This window comes from Centropristis striata, chromosome 19, assembly GCF_030273125.1.
Source record: "Centropristis striata isolate RG_2023a ecotype Rhode Island chromosome 19, C.striata_1.0, whole genome shotgun sequence".
Taxonomy (NCBI): domain Eukaryota; kingdom Metazoa; phylum Chordata; class Actinopteri; order Perciformes; family Serranidae; genus Centropristis; species Centropristis striata.
In genome coordinates, this window is record NC_081535.1 from 1,647,730 (window position 1) to 1,668,775 (window position 21,046).

Here is a 21,046-nt window from a genome sequence, read left to right on the forward strand (position 1 = left end):
GCTCCATGTTTTACAAGTGTTAGATAAATTATCTTGTTTTAAGAGTTAATTTATTATTTTAAGTGTTCAACATGCTTATTTCTAGATTTAATAATCTTAATTTAAGAAATCTTGTCAAGGTAAATTATCTGTCCATGCAGCAAGATCATTTCCCTCAGATTTACTGTTTTATCTGGTTTTTAGACTAAACACCTTTTTTTAAAGTGTACAATCAGATTGAATCAATACGTAGCATGTTATTGATTTGCAGACACAAATAAAACGTGCATGTTCCTTCTCTCACCTCGAGCTTGGGGCAGCGGGCGCACCTCGTTGACGTCGGGCTCGGCGTTGGGCCGGTGGACCTCCACGGTGACGAATCGCTGCTTAGAGCCCGGAGAGGAGGGGGGGGGCCGCTCTGGACATAGACAGGGGTTTAAGAGGGAGGGAGGGGGGGCGGGGGAGGAGGAGCAGGGAGAGGAGGAGGAGGAGGAGGTGAAGGTGACGGGGCAGCAGGTTTGGGGCCCCTGCTGCTGGGGGACTGGACTCGGGGGGACTGGACCCGAGGGAAGGGCCCGATGTGGTGCTGAGTGACTCGAGACAACTGAGCTGCTGCTATTTGTTCTTTCTTGGACGGTACCGGGGGGTCTCTCTTTCTGATGACCGCGTAGTCCCGGGACGGGTCCCTGGGGTGCTCCCGTCTGTGGTGCAGGGAGGGCGACCCGGGGAGGGGTCCGGGGCCAGGGCCAGGGCCGGGGCCGGGGTGGGGTCCGGGCTCTGTGGGGCGGTGGTGGTGAGGGGCCGGGGCCGTGAAGTACAGGCCTGAGTGGGAGGACTCAGACGAGGGACATTTGTTGAGCTGATCTCGTCTAGTCGGGCGCCGCTGCACCCCCGGGGGGGGGCGGGGGCTTGAAGGAGGGGGGGGACTCGGCTGGGGTGGACTGAACATCGTCCTAAAGTGAGAACATAGATTCATCATTGATTATAGGGGGGTAAACATAAAGAACAATGTAGGGATTGGAGAGTTTGGATATAAATATCCCAATAAAACTGTGTTCATATCTCTGACAAAAGAAACAAGAGTTCAGACTTATACATTAAGGAAAGAAGGAAACACAAAGTCTCAGCAATAAAAACCCAAAGACCTGATAATTAGAGTCAAAATGTGTTCTAATAAGTGACTCTTTATAGAATAATCACCTTTATTTTGTTGCAAAGTATAGCAATGAAGCTATCATTTGTTTCTGTACACATTTGATCTTGCTTCCAACCTTTTGGCCTGTAGAATATATTGTGAAGGAAATTTGGTGTTTCCTGCATGGTGGGACATGAAGTAGGCGGTGACCTACTTGATATTCAAAACGCTAGGCCTTGTGGGAACTTGTGAAGTTAACTCTGATAACACCATGATTGAGGGGAACATGTAGATCAGGGGGCTCTGTCCTGATGTCATGTATAGGGCAGGAAGATAGGGCCACGTTGGTGAAGAATCAATGTTGGGAAATACAACAGATATAAGTCGAGCGGTGTACGGGACTTTGTTGTACTGTAAAAGAGCCATTCGGGATTGTGCGGTGTATGGAACACGAATGTGCTAATAAAACTTGCTGAACAGAGTACTGAGCGCTTTGTGTTTGGCCAGCTCACCCATTAACTTAGTGCAGTTGTCAAGATTGCCACGACAATGTATATATATATATATATACACACTCCAGGCCTAAAGTTTGGAAGTAAGATCAAATTTGTACAAAAAAGATGATAGTTTCATTGCTATACTTTGCAACAAAAAATGTGATTATTCTATAAAGTGTCGCTTATTAGAACACATTTTACTCTAATTATCAAGTCTTTGGGGTTGTATTGATTAGACTTTGTGTATTTTTATTTTGTCATTTTTAACCTGTAAAGAAAGTACAAACAAAGTTAAAACCCAGTTTTCACTTCCACAACTCTTACAGACTCCTGTTTAACCATCCAGACAGTTTCTGTGACAGTAACATGTGTCTTGAAGAAGTTTAAATCATCCAAACCAGCAGGAAACGAAGCTCCTGGCTGTTTGATTCCTCTGGGGTCCTGTTTCAACGTGCTCAAACACAAAGTGAACAGTGGGATGAACACTGACACATGAGTGGCTCACCAGCCAATGAAAAGAGACATGAAGAAAGTTTCCAAAAGAAAAGTGAGGGATGATTTGAGTGGCAGGTGGCCTGTGACTACTGCAGACTAAAAGCTTTACTCCTTGACCCTCCTCTTATCTCCTGCTGATAAACCATGACACCTCCTCAGATCTCCTGTTGCTTTGGAAACTGGAAACTTTTCTTTTTTTTTACCCTAAAGTGCACCTGTAAGCTGTTCCTTTCTGCAGAGACGGAGAGGTAGGAGCACTGTAAAAAAAGGTCTAAAAACCAGATCAAACAGTAAATCTGAGGGAAATAATCTTGCTGCATGGACAGATAATTTACCTTGACAAGATTTATTAAATTAAGATTATTAAATCTAGAAATAAGCATGTTGAACACTTAAAATAAGAAATTAACTCTTAAAACCAGACAAATTAAAGCTGCCAGCAGTGATCAACTGGCCCGAGCAGAGTGACTTTCATCTGGTTTTAAGAGTTAATTCCTTATTTTAGGTGTTCAGCATGCTTATTTAAAGATTTAATAAAAAACAGAAAAAATGAGTAAAAAAACAGAAAAAATTGTCAGAAAAACAGAAAAAAATGAGTCAGAAAAAGGGAAAAAAAATATTCAGAAAACGAGGAAAAAAATTACTTCGAAAACAGAAAAAATAGTCAGAAAAACAGAAAAAAAATAGTCAGAAAAACAGAAAAAATTGTCCTTAAAATAAGAAATAACTCTTAAAACAAGATAAATTAAAGTCGTTTCTAACCAAGATAAAAAAAAACCTGTTAGATTTAGAAGTGTTAGATCATTTATCTTGTTTTAAGAGTTAATTTCTTATTTTAAGTGTTCAACATGCTTATTTCTAGATTTAATCATCTTAATTTAATAAATCTTGTCAAGGTAAATTATCTGTCCATGCAGCAAGATTATTTCCCTCAGATTTACTGTTTGATCTGGTTTTAAACACCTTTTTTACAGTGTGATCCGTTTCTCCTCTCCTCTTTCTGTGCAACAAAGACAAGTTGCTCTGTCGATACTTTCTCTCACAAAGCTCTACTTTTCTCTCTCTTGTTCTCATTTGGTGCAAACACTTGTTCTGATCCACCTCAATCCACAACACAAAGCCTGCAGGTCAGCCAAGTACCTCCCTCTCCCTCTTCTCTCCGTTTTTTCTTTCCCCCTATTTTTCCCACCACCCCTTCTCCCTCCTCCCCAGTGAGGCATCCATCTTTGTCAGCCTGTGGCTGTCTCACCAGAGAGATGTCGGTCAGCAGCGTGTTCAGACTCTCCGGAGGATCTCCCTCATTACTCTCCACCACGCTGTCGTTCTGGAGGAAAGAAATGGAGGAAGAAGGAAAGGAAGACAGAAAGAGAGAAGAGACAGAAAAACAGAGAGGGAGAAGGGAAGAAGAGAGTGATTAAATCAATCAATTTTTATTCAAGACTCAGGGTCCATAGGAGACATATTATAAACAGGAACAATACAGAAAATAAATCACACAGCAGACAAAAACATGACAGAAACCAAAAATACATAAAGATGATCTTAAATGGAGTGCAATTATATAGCGCTTTTATCCAAACTACACTATTTACACTATTACACTACACACTACGCTCATTCACCCGTTCACACACACACATTCATACTGGTGTTAGAGGCTACCTGCCACCATTGGGAATTCATTCACACACCGATGAACGCAGCATCGGGAGCAATTTGGGGTTTTGACGATTAGTTAGATCAGTGGTTCCCAACCCTTTTCTTGAGGGACCCACATTTTTACCATTGTAAACTTTGGCAACCCCTCCATCGTCCGTTGCTTCTCAATGTGACTTTGGTACCCTCTCTTTTTCTTTTTGAGATATTCAGCATATATCGCTATATTTCCATTAGCTCTGTGTTTCTGTTGCTAGGTGAGGTTACCACTAGGTGAAGTTACCACTTGGTGAAGTTACCGTTAGGTGATGTTACCGCTAGCTACTTACTTAAAGAATTCTTACAAAGAAAAATGTACTTACTGCACTGGCAGATAATTTGACTTGTTTCAAACATATATTTTCTTAATTCCAGTTATTTATTTCTCATTTGTTGTCAGTTGGTTTTTGCAGTGCAGACAGAATGCTGGTGAGCAGATGTTAAACACAGATGTGTGTTAGTCCCAAAACAAACGGTAAATTAAATGGTCTGGATGTTTCACGTCTCACGGAAAAGAAGAAAGATGTCAATATGTGTTCTCATATGCTTGTCAGTCTCGAGGTTTATAAAATGAGACACACACACACACACACACACACACACACACACACACACACACAGAGCTATCATGTCTTCTAGCAAAGCAAAACACGCATTCGGGTAAATCGATAGAGAACCATCAGCTGAGTTCAAAGCAGGATTTGGCAGCTGGATCCCAGCGGCGTGGTGGAGAGGAGGCAATCTGCAGCAGATCTGTGAGTGATTGGAGAGGCGACGAGCTGAGTTCAGAGAAACGCTGCCCTTCATTTAACTCTGCCACTAAACCAAAACAAAAGCCCCATCAATTCAGATTAATTACCCCTCGCTGCTGCACGGGGAGCACTTACACACCATTTATTTATCAAGAGTCAATCGACGTTCTGCATGCGGAGATGCTGCTCTGCACTGTAAGCAGCCCAGCACGCTGTGTGTTGGTGTGTATGTAGGAGGGTCTTCATTCATAGTTACCATCCACAGAGTGTATGTGGGGGTGGAAGATAAGATCACATTTATTTTTATTGTCTCAAGGGATCATTTTGTTTGGTGCCACACAGACAGACAACAATTCAGAAGTCAGCAGTTGGCAGAAAAAAATACTGGCGTTATACGTTCTGCAAACCAAAGAGACGTTGATGTGAAATGTTTTCGGCAATCTTTGTTTGCTGTACAGTCCGCGTAAGGAGAAGTTCGGTTGGTTGGTTGCATAGATTCAAACCAGGCGGCAACCTCCAGGTCTGAGCAGGGAGGCAAACCAGGAAGTGATTTGGCTCTTGTGTGTTTAGAGGAACAATTTTGGTCATTTTGTGTATTTTTAGTACTTTAGTCCAACATAAAATGTGATTTTGAATCTTTTTTTTAGTTAGATTTGAGTTTTAGACACTAACTCCAGGTCTGAGCAGGGAGGCAAACCAGGAAGTGTCTTATTATTCTACCATAAATTCCAGCAGGGGGCGCTGCAAAAAAACATGCAAAAACATTTCTGTCCATTCATTTCAATGCAAAATGAGCAACTTGTCACTTGATTTATTAGCTCAGAAATGTTTTTCAGGACAACACTATGGTCTCAATCACTAGTAAAAAATCTTCTTCAAGACAATCTGATGTCAATAGTTCTAATAATGGCCCCATTTAGAAGAAAATAGAAGATAAAGAATCATATGATTTGGGGCGGGGCTACCTTTGATTGACAGGTCACTTACAAGGCGAGCCGTCACCAGGAGAGAAGCAGAACAATGCGTATCCACGGCAACATGTCAATAAAGTTATAGATAACGTTATATAGATATAACACCCCCGGGTGCATATGTTTTTACACATTCTGGCTGTATGTAATATCCTCCAATATTCTCCAGGTTGATATTATAATATTCCGGTTGAAATTTGGAATTTGCAAGTATTTCAATGAGTGCCCTGTTAAGGGTTAAGTGAAGTGAGTCTGCACTCAAAAAAATAACTTGTTCCCAGAATGAAATAAAATTATGGAAATAATTTCCACCTAAATAAAATGCTTTATTTGTATTTGCGTTACTGTTAATTAATTACCAGGGGTCAGGGGGTCCAACTAGATTTGTAAGGGTAATTGTAACATACTAACATAATTTTCTTGGGCTATTTAAACGTGTATGATATCATTAAGAGTTACTTTATTTAATAGGGTAGTTACAACTACTTTTTAAAATAGTGAAGTACATGAATTAATTGTGCTGAGCCAACAAAACAAAGTTAGGTTGAAGTGGTTTAGCCTAAAAGATGACCTTTATCATATGAAAATGAACATAATATTAATTATTCAGAAAACAGAGTATTATATTCAGCAATTTAATTAGGTTGTTTTGACATAAAGTATTCTAGTAAATTTTAAAGTGTTGCATTTTATGCTAAAACTACATATTTTACAACTGTTCAACCACAAAACATAATAATTTATTTAGTAGAAGCTACATGTTAGACTAAGGAGAAGGTAACAGACACCCAGTTTGCTTTTTTTTGAGTCTGCAGAAAAAGTGAAAGTGTCTGAGAGCCGGGATACTCAACATGGGCACTCAATTTTAATTTATCGTCCATTCGACAAGTGTGTGTGGAAGCATTTGTGTCAATCCGTGCAGGAAACATGTCAGCCAGTTCTGCAGAGCATCATTTGCATCCAGTGCAGAGTAAATGCAGGCAGTAGTGATGTTTAGTGTTGGCTGAATAACACCAGTATGGAGGTGTTTGACATGTTTGACTGCTGGGATCAGAGTCAGATCTGCTGAGGACTAAAATCTGCCCTGCCTAGTTTGTTCTAGTGCAAAACAACTCGTTCTGTGTCTATGACACATCTCGGCAATGTCACAGTTTTGGCCCTTCTCCGGCATATCTACAACATGCTGCGTGACACGTTGGATGCAGCGGCTGTTGACAGTCCTGATTCTGGAGGTTTGTTCCTGTCTGCTGCTTGACACCATGGATCACAAATAAACAAATAAACAAACTCCTGCACTGCCAAAGTCTGGCTCTGTGGCCACAGGCTGCACACTTTCTGTTAGAACTTACTCTATGGAGTCTTGGGCTACTTTTTAAAAAAAAATAATTTCCATCCTGCCTGTATTCACCACTTAAAACATGTTTAAATGCCATGTTGGTATATTTTTTTCACCTATATGACCTGATAATAATTTATTTTTTATTCTGACTTACTGGATCAACATTTAGAACCAAAAAGAAACAAAGAAAAACCAACATAAATGTGATCTTGTGATTGTGTGTGATCCTGTCATCAACTCTGGTTTTTATTCTAGTGGGACTCTGTTTGATTTGGCTCTGGTGTGTTTAGCACAACAGTTTTGGTCATTTTGTGTCTTTGTAAGTCATTTTGTGTCTTTTGTTGTGTCTTTTTTTTTTGTTATTTTGTCTTCTTGTGTCTTTTTTTGGTCATTTTGTGTCTTCTTCTGTGTTTTTTTTTGTGGTCATTTTGTCTTCTGATTTTGTGTCTTTTTTGGTAATTGTGTGACTTTTTTTCGTCATTTTATGTCTTTTTGTGTCTTTTTTGTGTAATTTTGTGTCTTTTTTAGTCCTTTAGTCCAACATAAAATGTGATTTTGAATCTTTTTTTATAATAAGAGATCTAGTTTGGGCGTAGGACCACAGATGATCCACCAACACCACCCACAGCCTCATAGACCTCCATGGGAAAAAGGAGGGAACATTTCTGGAGGAAAGCAGAGCTACCAGTTTCTTCTGATCGCTCTAAAAAGACAATTTCTTCATTTTTCTTCACAAAACACATATGTAGACGTTCAGGAAGAACTGAGGATGCTCAAAGTGAAGTCGGATCAATGATAGGAGCTACGGTTTGGACTAGAATACTTTCTGTTGGAGGAGAACTTTTTGATGTTTTTCGCTCTCAGTCGGTGGCTTCACAGGAGCAGTTGATTTCAGTTGATTTCTCTGCTCTGATTGGTGGACGCCACCTGGCCTTGGTTGCTTAGCTACCAAAGCCAAAAGAGTTTTAGACACAAACTGACGATTTTTAGACACAAACTGATAATTTTTAGACACTAACTGACGAGTTTTAGACACTAACTGACGAGTTTTAGACACAAACTGACGAGTTTTAGACACAAACTGACGAGTTTTAGACACAAACTGACGAGTTTTAGACACAAACTGACAAGTTTTAGACACTGACGAGTTATAGACACAAACTGACGAGTTTTAGACACTAACTGATGAGTTTTAGACAAACTGACGAGTTTTAGACACTAACTGACGAGTTTCAGACACTAACTGATGAGTTTTAGACAAACTGACGAGTTTTAGACAAACTGACGAGTTTTAGACACTAACTGACGAGTTATAGACACAAACTGACGAGTTTTAGACACAAACTGATGAGTTCTAGACACTAACTGACGAGTTTTAGACAAACTGACGAGTTTTAGACACTAACTGACGAGTTTTAGACACTAACTGATGAGTTTTAGACACTAACTGACGAGTTTTAGACACAAACTGATGAGTTCTAGACACTAACTGACGAGTTTTAGACAAACTGACGAGTTATAGACACCAACTGACGAGTTTTAGACACTAACTGACGAGTTTTAGACACTAACTGACGAGTTTTAGACTATTTTCAGACAGACACACACACACACACACCAAAACCTGCTTTATTATCTTACATGACTTCCTCCTCTTCTCCATTTTGAAATCATAATCTAATAATGTATGGGTGAGAGTCACGGCCAGAGTCAAGCACACACAATTTCTTTAGAAATGTTCTCGTTTTGTATTAGTTCTCACCTCTTATGTCATGGCTTTTTTTTTACTTTGTATTTGTGAGCTTTCTCACCATTGTGATTATCTGCCTCATCCTGATTTGTTTCACTTCACGTCTAATGACCTTATTTTCTTTGTGTATTTAATCTGAGTGCTTCCTTTGCCTGATGCCAGCTCGTGTTTACTGCATTAGTAAGCGTTCCAGCCTTTACTTCCCTGTGTTTTCTTTGTGTCTTATGGACCATTCTTCTGTACTCTTTGACTTAGATTTTGCCTTGTGCTGTTAGGATACCTTTGCCTGTTGTCTTGGACTGCTTACCCCTATACCAATGCCAGCCTTCAGACTTATTCATATTACTCTGTGTGATTGAGTCTTGCTGTTGAGGCCTGTTTTCTGCTGCTATCAGTTTAATTCTGTTATATGCATACTGTCTAACTGGCAAAAGATACGTGAGAATAAGGTATTTAAAGGTACTTTTTACCTCTGGACTCGAGGAAAGCTCCGGAGCTCTTTGACTTCTTCCTGAGGTAAAAACGTTCAGCAGCATGTTTCCTGCTGTCAGCTCAACTCTAAAGTTTTGTCTTTTACACAAGTTTCCATGTCACATTTAGAGCCTCAACTCTTTTTCAGCAAAGGTTAAAATCACCACCACCAAGTGGAACATGATTTTACTGTTTTTGCAGAGATTTTTTTCAGATTTTGCAGTGTGTGTTTCAACATTTTTTAATGCAATCTTTTGTGTTTACGTTTTTTTGTGTGATTTTGGGCTACTTTTGTGTGTGTTTTTGTTGTTTCTTGTGTTTTATCTGTATTTTTTGTAATTTTTTCTTTTTTGTAATTTTTTTTGTGTTTTTGTGTGTGTTTTGTGGTTTTTATGTGTGTTCTGTGTGTTTTTATGTTGTTGTTTTTTTTGTGTGTGTTTTTTGTGTGTTTTTTAATGTGTGTTTCTGTGTGTTTTTTGAAGAAAAAAAATGTGTTTTTTGGATGTTTTTTTATTTGTGTTTTTTGGATGCTTTTTATTTGTGTTTTTTGGATGTTTTTTATTTGTGTTTTTTGTAATTTTTTCTGTGGTTTTGTGTGTTTTTTGTGTTTCAAAATGTTGATCCAGTAAGTCAAAATGACTTGATAATAATGAGCTTGTGCTGAAAAAAATGATACCAGCATGACATGGTGATTATTATTTAAGTTGCATATAGAGACAGAATGAAAAAGAGTCAAAAACCAACAAAATAGCCCCAAACTCCAAAGGGTTAAAGGAATATTTCACCTGCAAAATCATCATTTCAGGGCTCAAAGAAATCATTCTCACATAAGATGGCTATGTTAAATAGGAAGTGGCTGTCAGTCTGTAACCATTTAAATAAATGCTTAAAGATACACTATGCAGGAACTTACTGTTTGTAAACACAACATTCAAACCCTCGTCTCCGGCTCGATAAAAGTGAAAGCTAACCCCAGACTCACTCTGGTTTTAGAAGAAGCTTTGTCTGTTTGCCATTTTGTCGTCCTATAATTGTGTTTCCTCAGAGCTGTGTGTGATCAGCCTGGTGCCCAAAGGGTGACAACCAGAAGCAAAATGAAAAGAAAGAAAAGACAAGCAAAGGGCAGGGTCTCTGGAGATACAGTGTGATGATTCAGTGGGATTATTTTTGTTGGAGTTTATTGTAAAAAATCACTCTGGTTGGTATGTTGGAAGCCCAAGAGCAAACACACACACACACACTGTAAAAAAGGTGTTTAGTCTAAAAACCAGGTAAAACAGTAAATCTAAAGGTCTAAAACCAGATCAAACAGTAAATCTAAAGGTCTAAAACCAGATCAAACAGTAAATCTAAAGGTCTAAAACCAGATCAAACAGTAAATCTAAAGGTCTAAAACCAGATCAAACAGTAAATCTAAAGGTCTAAAACCAGATCAAACAGTAAATCTAAAGGTCTAAAACCAGATCAAACAGTAAATCTAAAGGTCTAAAACCAGATCAAACAGTAAATCTAAAGGTCTAAAACCAGATCAAACAGTAAATCTAAAGGTCTAAAACCAGATCAAACAGTAAATCTAAAGGTCTAAAACCAGATAAAAAAGATTTACCTTGACAAGATTTCTTAAGTTAAGATTATTAAATCTAGAAATAAGCATGTTGAACACTTAAAACAAGAAATGAACTCCTAAAACAAGATACAAATTCAGTTAGTTTTAATGAGTTTTTAGAGTGAGTTTGCTAGTTTTAGTTAAATTTTTATTAGTTGTAGTTTAGTTTTTATTAGTTGTAGTTGTTTTGTAATGGGGTATTTGTTGGGTCCAGATTCAATAAGGTCACAATAAATGTTTCCTTTATTTCCTTTGTCTGATCCATCTCAGCCCCAATAAGTTTATTAAGTCATAAAACCTGATAGATGAAATAGATTTCATATCAACCAAAAAGGTTTACGGATGAAAAAAGTTGACAAAGACGAAAACGAAGGACATTTTCACTATAATTTAGTTAGTTTTAGTTGGTTTAGTAACCACAAAATACAGTTTCAGTTAGTTATCGTTTTTTAAAAAACTCTTGGTTTTATTTTATTTCAGTTAACAAAAAAGTATTTTTAATTCTAGTTTTCGTTATTTCGTTAGTTTTCGTTAACTATAATGATCTTGCTGGAAACCCAAACTGCCCTCGAACATGTATGAAAAAAAGATTGCAAAATCTCCAGCAAGGTTGGAAGTCACATTTACTCTACACAGCATTATAATTATCCATATATAACAATCTACACAGCATTATAATTATCCAAATATAACATTATACACTGTTCTATTTTAGAAAAGTCCTGCATAGTATCCCTTTAATGTGGCCTGCCTGTCTGATCAGATTGCCAATTGGCAATCTCTGCAATTGTCCAACCACAATTGGGCAATAGGAAAATATAAACCATCTCCTTATCAACCCTGGAGTGGCTGCAAATCTGCAACCAATCACATTAAAATGAATACAGGAAACAGTCCTGCTGCTGAGTGCTGGACAGAGTCTGGTTCGGTCCAGTTTCACACATGTGGCAACAATTCAGAACCAAATGTGTTGGTATGTAGTAAATGTGTCAGCATCCGAGTGTTTTGTTGTGGATGAAGACGACTGATTGCACAGATGAACACACACACACACACACACACACACACACACACACACACACACACACACACACCGTCTCTAAGCTGACAGCTGAGATAAGCCGTTCACAGTCGGCACATTTTTTTTCCCACCAAACAGTCCGTCTCTTTCAGATCCTCTGATGGGTTTTCTTTGGCTTTCTGCTGCTTCCCCCTCCGAGAAGCGACATTTACATGTGTGATAGTGTGTGTGTGATAGAGTGTGTGTGTGTGTGTGTGTGTGTGTGTATTGGTCTTTATTCTGCCGTGTGTCTGTGTGTGTCTATTTGTGCTGTTTTGTCCCCATGGGTGGCTGCTACCACTGCTGTGTAAAGCAGATTAGAGCGCCAGGTTTGGTTTGGGAGGATAAAAACACTGGATTTCTGAACCACTCAAAGCAGGTATACAGTCAGCTGGATACCAATGCACTTGCACACACACACACACACACACACACACACACACAGACATACATACAGTACACAAACACAAACATCATAAAAATAGACACACAAAGGCAGTTAGCAGCCTGCTGGACAAACACAATGCTGCTGTTGGCTGATTCCTAGAAATCTCAGATTGTATTCAATGACAATATTTAGTGTGAGAACCCTGTTGAAATTGGTCCGTTTATTATTATAAAGGCAGATAAATGGCATTTTTGAGGGCTTTATCATATTGCAAAACTCACCAAACTTGGGACAAAATTCAATTCCCGTTGAAAATGTACGTATTTCATTGGTTTCAGAAATGGGCGTGGCTAAAATGACCTACTAGCGCCCCCTAGAATTGAGCCCCTAAAACAGGTTTGTCATAGAGACACGAAATTTGGTACATCCATGTATCATGGGGAGACGCACCAAAAAGTCTCAAGAAGCCATACCCAAAAACGAACAGGAAGTCGGCCATCTTGGATTGAAAATGGCGTTTTAGATGTTTTTCGCCATTTCCACGCCACATACTTTAACAAACTCCTCCTACAGATTTAATCCGATTGACTTCGGACTTGTTCAGTACTATCTAAAGGCCTTTGACATCAAAAGTTACTAAAAGCTTTGCAGACCGTCACACTATGGGGGCGTGGCATGGCGGCAAAATATGGCGTTTTGGCATAAAACATGAGACTGTATAACTTGACCATACATTGTCCAATCTTCCTCAAACTTGTCATGCATGATGATGGTTCATCACTGAACAGTTCTACATAACAATATTTCATAAAGTCCCGCCCTTTTTGATTAACCACGCCCCTTTTCCCCCAACTAATGAACCGTTTGCCATAGAGACTTGCATGAGGTGTCAGTGAACTCAGCAGAGAGTTGTTGATTACCTCGTTTCCCTCAACGATTGGCGCCCATTCATCTCTGCTTGCAGCTTTAATTTATATTGCCATTTTTTCCCAATATCGTTAAGGTTGAGATACGCCCAACCCTCCACCATCAGGCATCTGTGAGCACATCACTAGTGTTTGCAGTATTCCCAATTGCTTCCACTGTTGTTGCAGTTTAACATCTGTGATCCATGTCGAGTCATTCGCTGCTTCTCATATCAAATAAATCAGAGCTGCAAGTTCAGCCTTCTCTGTTCAGTAGAGACTGCAAATCATTTATCTTTCAGTATGGTAAGTGTGTCAGTTTGGTGATCATGGCGCCTTGAGACATGTCAGACTACACGTAGCACTAATTATAGCTTGTAGTCTGTCAGAAGAACGCTTGGCACATTTATTTCCTGAGACAGGTGGATCGGAGAGAGAGGAGTACATCAAAAGTTTAAGGCAAACTCCCACACACTGTCTGACTTGCAAAATTACATTCAGATGCTAAACTTTCATCAGGCAAATGGTGTGTGGCCTTGAGAAGATTAAAATAAATTAAAATCTTTAATAGGGACTGGCTGTAAGTCTGCAAGCAGTAGCATTTCCCATGAGCAATAGGAAGACATAATTACCAAACACCACTTCACCATCTTCAATATCATAACAAATCAGGACACAAAATCATAAACAGGCCCACAAAATGCTTATAATCACTGGGTAGACTCCTATAAAATGAATACAGCATACAGTCCCAAAGGGTAAACTGCATTTTAATCTTTTTGAGAAGTCAGTTCAGCATAAACATGAACAGAACAGATGTGCAGGGGCGGACAGGGGGATGGTCTCCTAATTAAAAATTTAAATGCATAAAGTGAGAAATCATTCTGTTTTACATATAACTCTAAAATGCTAAAGCCTATCAGGTTTTTAATTGAAATCAGTGTAGTACCTACAGTAGATGGCGGTAGGGCTAGGTGATATATCATTATAAAAAAATATCGATATATTCTAAAATGTGATATGAAACTATTTGCAAAAGGACTTGAAACTGTCTGAACTGATCACAATCGGTGAATTTAAATTGATTCTAAAGGATAAAGAAACCTCTTCCCTTGGTCAGTGTGATGCTTCTTTTAGTCTCTACTGAGGCTCCTTCACTGTTGTTGTCATGCTGGATTTATTTGTATTTATTGTTTATGATAACTGTGTTTAAATGTTGTAACTTGTCTCTTTTTATGCTGCTTTCTTGGCCAGGTCTCTCTTGGAAAAGAGAATTTTTTTCATCCCAATGAGACTTTTACCTGGTTAAATAAAGGATATATATAAATATTAATAAAGCAGAACTTTAATGTGCTTTGCTGTGGTGAAAACAAGTTGGATATACAGCTGGAACAATAGTTTCCTCTGAGGAGTCATTACTGTCCTGTATAATAGAGTCATTATAAATAAATAAATAAATGAATGTAATGTGTTTATCCACCTGTTTTCTGCACATAAAAAACAAAGTTGAAACACCATAAATTTGAAAAACGCTACAATATTAACCCTTTGATGCACAACATGGTCTAAAGTGACCCGACAGAGTTTTTATGTTCTATTTCTTTGCAATAAATTATTTTCATCATTCAGTATTCCAGGTTTTCCTCAATTAGTTTGTTTTTGATCATCATACATCCTAATTTGATGTTTTCCTTTATTAATTTTTTTTTTAAATCCCTTTTTGTGTTGCTACTCTTCTAATGAACAACATGGGTCAAAATGACCCATATCCTTTTTTTTTAGCTAAGTAGCTTGCTAAGCTAACCACTAAGCTAACTACTTAGCTAACTTTTTAGCTAAGTAGCTTGCTAAGCTAACTACTTAGCTAACTTTTTGGGTAAGTAGCTTGCTAAACTAACTACTTAGCTAACTTTTTGGCTCAGTAGCTTTCTAAGCTAACTACTTAGCTAACTTCTTGGTTAGGTAATTAGCTTAGCAAGCCACTTAGCCAAGTAGCTAGCTATGTAATAATGCTAAAACTGTTTTTCTTCATAAAGTATGAGAGGCAAAATGGAAATAATGATCAGTTGTTATCAAAAACAAGATATTTAAAGAATACTTGGAATATTCAATCATAAAATTGACATCAAAAGATAGAGCGCAGAAACACACAGCAGCATTAAATAACATGAAGGGAATGAATGAGGGTCATTTAAGACCATGTTGTGCAGTAGAAGGGGTTAAAATATGTTGAGCATCAAAGGGTTAATAAACCCGATTTTATATTACACTTCTCAATGTATTTAAAGAAGACTTTTTGTCTCTGTAGCAGTTTTCTCATCCACACAAAAACAAGCAAAGACTTCCTGTACAGTCACAACAACACGGTCTATTAGCTCTGCTGGTCATTAGGACTGCAGAGAGAAAAACAGCACTTTCTTTAAAAGCTCTGCAGTTATCGTCCAAATCAGGCCACAGAGAGGAAAAACAAGACACAGCAAACAGATTCACTGCAAAACCACAAACCAAGGTGAGAGTCGGAGTGTGTGTATGGACTTTACATCAGTGTGTTTCCTGTGTGTGTGTGTGTGTGTGGGTTTGTGTTGTAAAGTATTCATCACTATCAGCAGTGACTCCTACCTCCATCATATCTATCAGCCACAGCAGCCGCTCCTACGGAGGTGGAGAGGAGGTTTTTGGGGGTGAGGTGGGAGTGAGAGGGTTATCGAGGTGGAAGACAAACACAACCTATCAAATATCAAACCACACGCTCTTTAATCTCAACAGGAAGGCACTGAAACATGTCATCGTTCAGCCTGACAAAGTCCACGCCAGAGAGGGATCTCTGCTACAGCCGGATCCGTTATAATCCATCAAAATATATCACACCGCCCTCCGCCTCTCACACACACACACACATACATACAGGCATCAGAACAGACAGACAGCGAGGCAGACGAGAAAAATAAAACAGCAACAGCAACAGTCCATCCATCAAAATTGTTTGTACCAGACTGAACTGTTGCTGCCCCTTCAAATATGGAAGAAAAACAGCAGCACATGGAATATTAATTCAGAGCAGAGAGAGCGACCATTTCCCTCCCAAAACATCCAGACCAGAGGCCTCGTGTACCAACGCTGCGTATGATGTTTATTCTGCACACGCCACATGTATGAAAAGTGAACTTGCCGTGAGAATGTTTGGTGGCACCGCAAACTTTTGTCTGGCATAAACTTCTGTCTTTATGCTCTATTAAAAACATGTTTCATATCTTAACTCAGCTTTGTGTTCATAGTTTATAGCTCTTGGACGATGGAGGAAAATGCCGTTTTCAAACCTCAATAACCCGTTCTAAATATGAGGGGATAGAGGATTTTTTATCATCTATTATTATCATTATATTTTATATTTCACCTGGCTTATAAACTGATGTGTAAAAATGAGGGAGCGTGTGTTGAGGGCAGGGCCGGCTCTAGGCGACATAGGCGGTCCCCTATAGCGCCATCTGCTGGAGGGGCGCCACCAGTCACCCTCGAGGGAGAAAAAAAAAATAAAAAATTTTTGATGCCCATTGTCGCCCTCCCTTCATGTTCTGTCTTGAAAATAATAAATATTAGCTAAATAAAGAAACAGATAAACAATGACATTTTCTCTCTTGTGGTGCTGGGTCACATGACATGTGGTCATTGCCTTGCCCCCCTTTAGAAGGTCAGATCGCTGTCACAGAGGTCAGCTCCCGTCAAGTAACAGACACGTTATGTTTTGATAAATCTTCAAGATGAAACACCGTCAAAGCTCTCCGGTGCTCAGTATCGAAAGAGAAGAAAAGAGGAGGAGAAGCCCCAATCGTTTTTTTAAATGCCGTTTTGTGTGAAGACGTTTCATTCATATTAGCTTGCTAGCTAGGTTGAAATAAAGCAACGCTAGCTTAAGCTTTCCGTATGAAAGCTACCCACTCTTTGATACATGAGGCCCCTGGACACATTCTATGTCTACAAGAATGAAAAAGAAACGAAGCTGCCTATCTCAGCTAACCCAGCAGCAGACATTTAATAAAAGAAGCTGATAATAATAATAAGCCCCTCCCCCTACCCGAGCAGAGCTGAGGGTGGTGTTGGTCATGAAGCTGGCTGAGGACGAGGTCAGCGTGTCGGGGTACGACACCATGGACAGGGAGTCCTGCTGGAGGGCCGGGGCCCCCGAGGGCCCCTGTCTCGCCTTCAGAGCCTGAATCTCACGTCTCAGCACCAGACCGTCAAAGTGCTCCAGGTCCTGAGGAGTAACCAGGCCTCGCACCTCCGACAGCAGGGAGAACTGAGGGAGGAAGGAGAGGAGGAGGAGGAACAAGAGAGGAGGAGGAGGAACAAGAGAGGAGGAAGGAGAGGAGGAGGAACAAGGGGAGAGGAAGGAGAGGAGGTGGAGGAGGAACAAGAGGAGAGACAAAGGTGAGATGTGACAGACTTTAGGTGGGTTGTAACAATGATTCATCTCTAAACAGGACTTATGAATCACAGTTGATCCTGTTTATTCTGTTGGACCAGAACTGTGTTTTCAACTGAGCAGGTGTTTAAACCTTTATTTAATGTTGGTTTCATCCTCTCCAAACTTAGATTAGCATTAACTCTGATGGAGGTTGAAGTGACAGTTCCTGAAAAGTCAATTATATCTCAATTTGTGAGGTAAGAGTTGTGAAAAAGGAGCAAAGGGAAAGCTGACTGCTACTGGCTTTTATTAGGATTCTGAATTCTGAACAAACAGACTCTCTCTTATTATGTTATTTATTGTTTGCTGTGTGTTTCTGTGCTCTATCTTTTGATATCAACTTATTTTATGATTGAACATTCCAAGTATTCTTTAAATATCTTGTTTTTGATAACAACAGATCATTATTTCCATTTTGATTCTCATATTTTATGAAGAAAAACAGTTTATTATTACATAGCTAACTACTTGGCTAAGCAGCTTGCTAAGCTAACTACTTAGCCAAGAAGTTAGTTAAGTAGTTAGCTTAGCAAGCTAGTTTGCTAAATACTTAGCCAAGAAGTTAGTTAAGTAGTTAGCTTAGCAAGCCTCTTGTACTTTATGAAGAAAAAAAGTTTTTGTATTATTAGAAAGCTAGCTTCTTGGCTAAGTAGCTTGCTAAGCTAACTACTTAGCCAAGAAGTTAGCTAAGTAGTTAGCTTAGCAAGCTAGTTAGCTAAATACTTAGCCAAGAAGTTAGCTAAATAGTTAGCTTAGCAAGCTACTTAGCCAAGAAGTTAGCTAAGTAGTTAGCTTAGCAAGCTACTTAGCTTAATAGTTAGCCAAGAAGTTAGCTAAGTAGTTAGCTTGGCAAGCTACTTAGCTAAATACTTAGCCAAGAAGTTAGCTAAGTAGTTAGCGTAACAAGCTACTTAGCTAAAAATGGATATGGGTCATTTTTGACCCATGTTGTGCATTTGAAGAGTAGTGACACAAATTTAATTTACAAATTTTATTAAAAAATAATAAAGATAACATTAAATTAGATTGTATGATGATCAAAAACAAACTAATTGAGGGAAACCTGGAATACTGAACGATAAAAAAGATATAGAACATAAAAACTCATATCGGGTCACTTTAGACCATGTTGAGCATCAAAGGGTTAAAGTGTGTTTTGTGTGATGCTGGAAGGTTTAGGTTTAAATTCCCCACTAAATATAAGCCAAGACGAGCCCTATTCTTATATTAAGTTCATTCCTGTTGGACAATAAAAAGACAAACTATTCCTATCCAAACTATCCATCCAGTGAGGAAGTTGTACAGTAGCTGTAAATAAATACAGCAGCAGGCAGCAGGACGATGTTCTGTGTGTGTGTGTGTGTGTGTGATACAGCCGTGTACTTGAGAAATCCAAAATAAAATGCTTTTTGATTTATTGTGTTTTTTTACAAGGTGAACTACTGCAGACGGTGAGAAAATCAAAAGACTTTTAAGAGCTGAGGACAAAGTAAAAAAAACCAACAAAACAAAACAAAAAAAAAAACGTGGAGTAAGCATCGGCAAGAAAACCTGGACAATAAATCTGAGAAAACTTCAATTCAAACCTTGAAGCAATCACACACACACACACACACACACACACACACACACACACACACACACACTCTCTGTACAGGGTTACAGGAGTTCTGCATGAAGGAAATTGATTCTCTTTTGATATTTCTTTTCTGTCTCTCGGCTGCTTGTACTCAGTGGTGGAAGAAGTATTCATACCTTTACTGCAGTAAAAGTACTAATACACACTGTGAAATGACTCCACTACAGTAAAAGTCCTGCATTCAAAACTTACTGAAGTAAAAGTATAAAAGTTTCAGCATCAAAATGTACTTAAAGTATCAAAAATAAAAGTACTCGTTATGCAGAATGGACCCACTCAGATTGTTTTATATTTTCTAAATATATTATTGGATTATTATTATTATTATTATTGATTCATTCATGTAAGCAATGTTCTTATTTTTTCAAGGTAGGGCTCATTTTAACTACTTCATATACTGTTATGAGGTCTAATTTTTGTCTAACTTTAATTTGATCATGTTTTTATGTTAAATCTCGACCTGAAAAGTAACTAAAGCTGTCAGATAAATGTAGTGGAGTAAAAAGTTCAATATTTGCCGCAAAATTTACACTGTAAAAATTGTTTGTAGAAATTACAGTTAAACACATCAGAAATAGGGCATACATTTAAAAGTTGAATATCACCATAGTAGACACTTTTAATTACTTTTTTCTTTTAAACTGTTTCATCTCAAATTAAAGGAGAAATACTATATTTTCACTAGAACACAATAACCCTTAAAAAAATTATTTTGCCGTAAAAATGTAAAAATTTTATGTGAAATTAATGGAGAAATACCATAGCGTCACAATGACATAATTAGCCTACAAATAATGGGATTATTCAGTCAAAATTACAGTTTTTGGGAATATTTACATTTAAATTTAGAATAGAAAACCCACTCACTGTATTTTTTACGGTGAAGTTCTGGCAACCACAGCTGACGGTATTTTACCGTAAATTAAACTGTTTTTTTTTTTTTTACAGTGTAGAGGTAAAAGTGTAAAGTTACATAAAATGGAAATACTCAAGTAAAGTACAGAACCTGGTCTCACAGGAATCCGTGGAATAGCCACGGAATCACTCAAATTTCCGTGAAACTGACATGGATTTCGCTACAATGCAAGTTAATGACAGTCATATCCCGTGGCATGGCATATCATGTTGAAAGTACAAGTAAAAAATGTACTTAAGTACAGTACTTGGGTAAATGTACTTAGTTACATTCCACCACTGATTATTTAACATCTCTTTTTAACCCTTTTATGTCTTTTTTTAGACATTTTGTGTATCTTTTTGTGTAATTTGTATCCATTTGTAGCTGTTTTGTCGTCTTTTTATCTATTTTTCAGCGTATTTTTTCATAATCTGTATCTCCTTCTTATAGTTTCATGTCCCCGAAAAGACATTTTGCATATTTTTTGTGGATTTTTTTTCTTCTTTTCATGAACTTTTTGGTTGTTTTTTCTTTCTGTGTAGTCATTTTATGTCTAAATGTTTTTATGTTTAATCTCGATCTGTAAAGTAACTAAAGCTGTCAGATAAATGTAGTGAAGTAGAAGTATAAAGTTACATAAAATGGAAATACTCAAGTAAACTACAAGTACCTGACTTTACTTGAGTAAATGTACTAGCGTGTACTTCACCTTTGCGTGCGTGTTGAGCAGCTCGAACAGCGCCACCACCAGCTGCTCCACCCCGATGTGTCCGTCCCGGTACTCCTCCAGGTAGTAGCCCATGGTCTGCCGCTCCGCCTCCGTCAGCAGGTGGCGCGCCTGCTCCTCCAGCATGGCGCGGGACTGGTTCACCAGGCTGGACAGGGTCACCTGGGAGCCCGCCACGCCTTTATAGAAGCCCGGCTGGTGGAGAAGACACAGAGACAAGAGAGGGGGAGATATTACACTGTAAAAAAAATATGGTTAATTTACGGTAAAATACCGG

The 21,046-nt window shown here is 38.5% G+C and overlaps 1 protein-coding gene across 1 annotated transcript in view; it reads right to left on the reverse strand.

Annotated features, from left to right (window-relative positions):
* whrna (whirlin a) overlaps positions 1 to 21,046 on the reverse strand; it is a 296,475-nt gene that overhangs the window by 25,964 nt on the left and 249,465 nt on the right. The window contains 8 exon segments of the mRNA XM_059358134.1: positions 284 to 386; positions 388 to 435; positions 437 to 880; positions 882 to 932; positions 3,356 to 3,430; positions 15,663 to 15,695; positions 17,116 to 17,337; positions 20,752 to 20,964. Of these exon segments, the coding sequence (XP_059214117.1) occupies positions 284 to 386; positions 388 to 435; positions 437 to 880; positions 882 to 932; positions 3,356 to 3,430; positions 15,663 to 15,695; positions 17,116 to 17,337; positions 20,752 to 20,964 (1,189 nt within the window).